Source organism: Accipiter gentilis, chromosome 8 (assembly GCF_929443795.1).
Source record: "Accipiter gentilis chromosome 8, bAccGen1.1, whole genome shotgun sequence".
NCBI classification, from domain to species: Eukaryota; Metazoa; Chordata; class Aves; order Accipitriformes; family Accipitridae; genus Astur; species Astur gentilis.
Genome location: NC_064887.1, coordinates 19,041,387 through 19,048,567, shown reverse-complemented (window position 1 = coordinate 19,048,567; position 7,181 = coordinate 19,041,387). Strand labels below are relative to the sequence as shown.

Genomic DNA, 7,181 nt, shown 5'->3' with positions numbered 1-7,181 from the left:
GCTGGAAAGACTCAAAACATATGGCAGATCAGATGTTAGGCTTGGGGAAAATCAAAAATTAAACTGTCTCAGAGCAGTTGAGAGACTGCTTTGCTATATATTTTATATGATTTGTGTGTGTGTTGAGGGAGATGTCACCTAGGGAAGGGAATCGAAGAAAAAATAGCTTTAAAAAATGAACTGTTTGTATTATCGCTTTAAACTTTAAAGTCTGGTCAGCTAAAAGCAGATGTTGTGAACTAAGATGGAAACTTGCCTGAGGCCAGAATCAAAGGTGGCATTCTCTAATAGTAAGAAGTAAAAATGCTTTCTGGGTTCAGAATTTATTACAAGCCCAAAAGGAATGCTTATTTTATGCTTATAAGCACAAACATTTCTCCACTTTCATTCAAATTACTGAATAATATTGGTGGCTTCTGAATTTAATTTCAAACAATTGGTTCATTAGCAATCCTGACTGTATTCTAAGCTCTTTATCATAAAATCTTTTGTTATTCTGTGCTGGCCAAGATTCTGTCATGTTGGAAGTAGGAATGAAGTGCTTCTTACCCCTGGCTGTCTGCCCAGTAATTAGATGGGGAGGTGGATTAAAGCATCTAAATATGCGGTGTAAATTTTGGAATATTGTAATATGACACAGTTCTGATACAAGTCTTTTTAAGGTAAGGATAATAAAGGAAAGACCTTATATATACAGCATTGTAAAAATGAGCATAACCTTTACTGCATGCTTTTAATTGACCTGGGCTTGCACAGTTTGAGAGAATACACTTATATTATGTAAACATACAATGTCTAAGAATTTGAAATTGAAAGTTAAAAATTAATAAATATTTCCAAGAAGGAAAACCAAAAAAGTTGATTAAATAAAAATTATTTATGTTAAAATCAATCAATATTTGAGAAAATATTCTGTCTCCTTTTCATCTATTTATGTATGAGGAAATACATATTTACAGTAGCTGCCTCTATAGTATTTGTTGAATGGCATGAAGCTTTGAACCAGCTTAAAATTTAGACTGAGACAGTTCTGCAATTTATTTTAAATTTACTGGTTCAAAAGCTGTGCTCTAATGGCAAGTCCAGAATTATATGTTGCAGTACTTCTGTGGGGAAAAAAATAGCAAGATACTTCTGCATTTTACAAATACTTTACGTGGTATTGTTTCAATTCACATAAATTTTTTGACAAAGCTTTGTTGCTCTAGTTCAGCAGCAGCAGCAAAAGAAAAAAAAATTTTCAGAAATCCAGTAGAAAATATTTTAAGGATCAGTATTTTCCGTATATTTCTTTCTTACTGTAGGAATCCCTTTGATAACAGAGTCATATGGCACAGGAATCAGCTGCCTTTTCCAACTTATACCAGGGTAAAAGCGAGTAAGGACTTTTCAAGCGAGAGAGTAATTCCCAATAAATCCATGTTTGGACAAGCTCTATATCTGGCACCAGTAGAGTCCCCCCACGCTCCTTTTTACCGTTTTAAGGAGAATCTAGCCCCGTCCTTTCCCATTGTTTCAGGATTTGTGAGTGTAGGTGGTTTGTCAGGTGTTCGGGCCGGGCCGCTCCTCTGAAGAAAGGCAGCCGTCGGGGAGCTGACCCGGCGCCCTCCATTTCGTGCTAGCGGGAGCCCGCAGACCGCGCCGCCGCAAAAGAAAGAAGGAGCAAACTCTGGAGGGCGGCCCTCCGCTGGGGCGGTGCTCGGAAAGGACCGGATGGCAACGGCCGCTTCCCCCTCGCTCGGCCGGCGCGGCTGAGGGGCGCTGATCGCGCGGTGCTACTGGGGTGCTTGTACTGCCTTGACCCCGCTCGTTGCCGCCATTTTGCGCTGTAGGGGCGGGAGGCGCTGTTCGCGAGAAGGGAGAGACTCTGTCAGGTTTTCCTTCCTCAGCCGAGGCAGGAGGGCGGGAGAGGGAGCTTGACGGTGAGGCGGGGGGTGCTTAGGGGCTCGCAGGAACAGGGAAGGAGCGCCGTGAGGTGGGGATGTCCTCTGCCCCTTCAGAGCGCCTGGTCCAGAGCTAGGAGCGAGCTGTTGCCGTTTGTTTGGGTCAGCACCCCTGAAGGTTGCAACCATCAGTTTGGGCCCCCTGGAGAGAGCACCGAGGTGAATTACAGAGGTCTGAGGAAAGGATTTGGTTTTAGGAGGGAGGTGAAAAGCAAAGGGGCTTCAAAACTGAGCAAACCCTCTTGTGGCCTGCAGTGTTCGTAGAAAGTCTGTAGTAAGCTGTTCCTTAAAGCAGATACATGAGAGGTCTTTGCTTACAGGAGTTTGCAAACATCTCTTTGTAAGTGTGAATCAATGGTCTGTGCTGCTTCTGCAAACACCTGCTCATTTCCTGCATTCTGCCGTCTTGAATATGCATTTTCCCTGGGCTATCAAACAGCACTGAGAGTATGGAGACCCTTTCATTCCTCTCCATCTTGGAGACATGTTTTGCCTTCCTCCCCCCCCCCCTTTTTTTTTTTCCCCTTCTTTTTTCTTCCTTTACAATTCTGAGAGACTTTTCACTATTTCTTGGCTGGGGATTCTGAAGGGGGTGTCCCAGCTGACAGCCGGTGCACAGGTGGATGAATGCAGAACTGCACAAAGGAGCATCATGTCAGGGTTTTCCAGTCTCCAAATGACCACGACATCTATCATTTTTATTTACATTATCAAGCAATTGGAATTAATGGAGCCAAAGAATAAATGGCATGTAGAGAGCAGAAGCTTGAAGGGCCTGGGAGATTAAATATTGTGTATAATAAAGACTACTCGCAGGTGGGAATCATAAATCCAAATTATTTAATTGGAAGTTGTATTATCATAGATTGACAATTCCCCACCTGAGGTATGAAAACAGTTTCATACTGGTGTGCAGTGTTTGCAGCTCCTTGGAGCTGATGGGGTGGTGGTTATTCAGTTGGATAAGCACTTAATGCAGATAATAACTACTTGAATAGCAACAACTTGGTAGTACTCCTGACAGGTGCTTTTTGCTGCCACTGCTGATACCCAAGCCTGAGAACTCCTGCTTTAGATTACTGACCTTAAAAGCATGCAAAAGTACAGTGGCAAAATTAACCAGCTTTGTTAGATTTATTAGTGTGATTTCTAAATTCTAGTTTTGTTATTCTGTAGGAAAAAGTGGCAAAACCTGGTGGTGGGGGAGTGGTGGAAGTTGGCAGAGGTGGTGTTGCAAATATACTCTGAAAAGGAGTGTAAAAGGGGCATTGACAGATACCTTGTTTGAAGTTCTAAAACCTAACTTATGCACTGTGTTCACAGACAGTTTTGATTACATGCTCTGTTTTCTGCCAGTATTGTGAAATGTTTTCTGTTTTAAATTTGAAACATTTCTCTGCAATATTTGAAGTTTCACAGCTTCTGTGGAAGAAAAATATTTTTAAAATTTTTGATTCACAGCTGACAGTATACAGTAATTAAGTAAACCTGAATCCTATGTGTAAAGCAATCTAACAGATTTTTTTCATATATTAGCAATGAAATGCTGGACTACAAAAGAAGTGTCACCTTTGGTTTATCTCTGTAGGTAAAGAAGATACCTTTGCTTTGTTATCACCAAATTTGGCCTTTATTGAGTTTTATAAACTCTGTTGAAGTTGATTTGGTATTTTACCATTTGTTTCAGTGAATCTAAGATTTTTCACTCATAAAATCCTTTCTGTGGTATTCTTTTAGTGAGATCTTTCCTCTTTAAAGTTGTCTTTAAGCAAAATTAAGAGCTGTGAAGCTTCTCAACACAGACACATAAAGAAAACATTTCTAATGCCTAGAGTTGCTGCTAAATGAAAAACATTTAAATTAACTGGAGTATTTTTAAAACTGGTGTATATTATAAAATAATTTAGAAAGAATCTCTGGTCCTGATGTTTTAGAACAAACCCGTTAACAACGTTAAGGAGTTGGGCTCATAGTCCAATTATCCAGGTAAGCAACTTGCATGTAGGTAAAAAAATAAATCTGATTTGCTTGTAAATTAATTGTTGGGTTTTTTAGATAATAGAGTAATTTTATTTTGTAAAAATTGACAGAATCTGATCATAAGATCATATTTTTCCATCAGAACAGAAACAATCTGAGGAAAAAAAAATATAGTCTGCAGTTGTATAAAAGAATCTTAGCATTATTCGTAGAAATTAAATAATTTAACATAAACTTTATCTGAATCTTCACTTTTAGCTACTTTTTCCCTCCTAACATGTCATGGTAATGTAAGGGTTGTTTAAAGTGCTGTCCTACAGTATTTTTTGGTCATAAGTAATAGGAACCATATTTTATCAGGAGAAAGATTTTCTTTTTGAAAAAGAATTAAGGATGCAGGCAACAGCTCTAAAAGAAAAAAAATATCTAGAAATTAAGTATTGGCACTTACAACTAATAAAATTTCTATTGCTTATACAGGTTCAATTTGAGTAATTTCAGTTTCACAGTTCCTTGTGCTGCCTTTTGTAGATTAAGGGTCTTCACATTTGATCTAAAAATGTTCAACTCTGCAGACATGGTCTTTTCGTTGGATAATTTATTTTATGAGAGACCAGATACAAGACAAAGGTAAATCTTTATTGTTAAGTATATATAATTGTTTTTCAAGTTTTTTCCACACTGAATCATTTTACAGCAGAATTTTTTTTTATAACTTCCTTTTCTGTCTACCAGTAGAAATGTGGGGCTAGAAGTTTCCAGGTTCAGAACCTGTAATTTGAAATGTTTTTCCAAACACACTGAAGTTTGAATGATGCAGGTGTATCTTAGGGCTATAAGAGATACCGGTTAGTAGAAGTTTTGCCTCTTAAATTTTCTGTGATTAAAAATCACATGGCTTAAATAATATTTTTTAGCAGGAGAAACAGTAGGTTATTTAAGATTAGTGACTTCAAGCTAGATGTTGTGGAGGGTGCTTAAAGAATGCTTTTACCTTACATTTGTGTGTTAAAAATAGGTATCTAGAAAATGAAGTGCCTAAGATTTGGTGTATTACACCTGCTCCAGCTATTGCTGAAATTCCAGCTGCAGAGGAGTTACAGAGGGAACTGGAAAGAAACACAGCCAACACTCATATGGGTAAAATATCATAGAACAGAATCTTAGAATCATTTAGGTTGGAAAAGACTTCTAAGATTATTGAGTCCAACTGTAAACCTAACACTGCCAAGTCCCACTAAACCATAATATTTGACATTCATTTTGAATGGCTTAACAAATAATTAGCTTGACAGATAATTCCTCCTCTCTTTTTTAATGCTGTGAAATATGAAATATTCTAGGTATGCAAATATAGAAAAAAAAGGTATTTTAGTTGAGGGTGGTGGTCTTGTATATCTTTGGAGCATTAGCAGTCCTCTCTGAGCATGTATAAGTTACACATTTACTGTGCAGAAGTGGGCAAGGTAAGCATGATCAAAATTTCAGCTACTCCACATTGTTCTGTGAAGCATCACAACACAGTGGAAAGCAGCTGTAAGAGCATAATGCAGCACATAGATCTGCTGACCAGTCTCCCACCCAAGGTAGAGAGAGTTTATATGAACCTAACTTTCTTCTTCCATTTTGGGGCTTTTTTTCAAATTGCTATTCAGGAAATCAAATTTGAATCTGGCCATTGATTGCTGCTAAGTGGAGTATTCCTTCCATCTAGACATTCAGGATCACCTTAAGGAAATGTTAAAGAATTCGATTGCTTTATCTCTGTCAACTAGATTTCTACATTTCTTAGGTGCTGTGCTGATGTACGATATTCTCTATTTAGGAATTATTATTGAGACAGAAGCTTTTTTTTCTACTTTATGCAAGAGCATTTCCATTAAGAACTGCTCATTCAAATAAGCTTTCTGGTGTTTGTAGAATTAGAACTGTTTGGGTTATGTCAAAAACAGGCGTTTGTAATTTTAAGTTTCCGAATGGGTAACGCTGAAATTAATAGGCTGCCAGATCAGGACACTGATCCTACTAAGAACTAACATTGCAAAATGTGATTATTAACCAAGATGACTATGAAGCCATGACATCATTACAAATTTTGACTGCTGAGATTGCAGGGTTTATCTCAGACTTGTTCGTAGTAGGAACTTCAGGCTTGGTCATTGTGTCATTTTTTTAAAAGACCGTCTTTATTCTGGGACAGGATGAAGAGTTTGAAAATACATGAAAATATACACTAAAGTTCTTGGAATAAGATAGAAATATCAGTTCATATAATATATATGGAAGATATTGTGTGGAAGATATTTAATAAAATTACTATGAATAGGAAAATGAACATTAATAGAAATATTAATTTATTGTTTTTGTAGGAGAGAGAAAGCACCAGAAGTTTATACAACAATGTAAGAGTAACACTGAGGAAGTAAATGATAAATCACCAGCACCTGTTCATTTTGGCATAGATTCTGAAAAAGAAGTGCTCCAATTAAGCATGGGAGAAAGAGAGAAAATCAGTTTTCAGCATGAAAGTCTGAAAATGGTTTCATTGTTTCTCTCTTCTGATCAAGATAAACCTAAAACAGGAACAGGAATTTCTCAGCAACCTGGTGAAAATTTTTCACAAAATAAAATATTAAGTAATTTTCCAAAAAACAGTGATGATGAGAGTGTCCATTCAACATTAAGAAAAAGGTACGCATCTAGTCAATTCTGATAATTTATCAATTGTCAGAATCATTATTTTAGATACATTTGTTAAACGCAGAATTTTTGATCATTTAATTGAAGGTACTTTAACAGGGCTCCAGACACTAATTCTTTTCGGTATAGGGAAAAAAGATGTTTCCTTTTGGCAATATTTTAGTACTGTAATTAAATGTGTCCTGAGCTCAGACTCTTTAATGAGAAGAGTAAGGGTGAGGTTTGTTTCTTTAAAATTAAAGAAATTGTTAGGTAACAAAGGTTTTTCAGAATTGTATTTTGAGTTCTTTATCCACATGGTAAGGAGCAAGAAGGCTAAGATCACTTTTCTTTTCAGAGCAGAGGTCAGCCAGCCAGGAATACCTTGAGCAGTTCTCAACATGATTTCAGTGTGGCCTGGGGAGGAGAGGTTTTACAGATAAACTCCTCTTCTGTGCCCGGCTTTTCTCATTCCTCAGAACCTGTATGTCTCCATTGTTTTTAATTATGCGGAGATTGACAGTTAATCTGCTATTGGGATTCAGAGTCCATCTGGACAGGCAGTTTATTCTTTCAGGT

At 37.4% G+C, this 7,181-nt stretch overlaps 1 protein-coding gene across 1 annotated transcript in view; it reads left to right on the top strand.

Moving 5' to 3' along the window:
• Positions 1–4,482: 4,482 nt before the first annotated feature.
• Positions 4,483–7,181, top strand: part of HFM1 (helicase for meiosis 1) — a 39,033-nt gene continuing 36,334 nt past the window's right edge. Inside the window, exons 1-3 of the mRNA XM_049808325.1 lie at positions 4,483–4,553; positions 4,942–5,063; positions 6,293–6,614. Coding sequence (XP_049664282.1) covers positions 4,483–4,553; positions 4,942–5,063; positions 6,293–6,614 — 515 coding nt within the window. The remainder of the gene's footprint in view (positions 4,554–4,941; positions 5,064–6,292; positions 6,615–7,181) is intronic.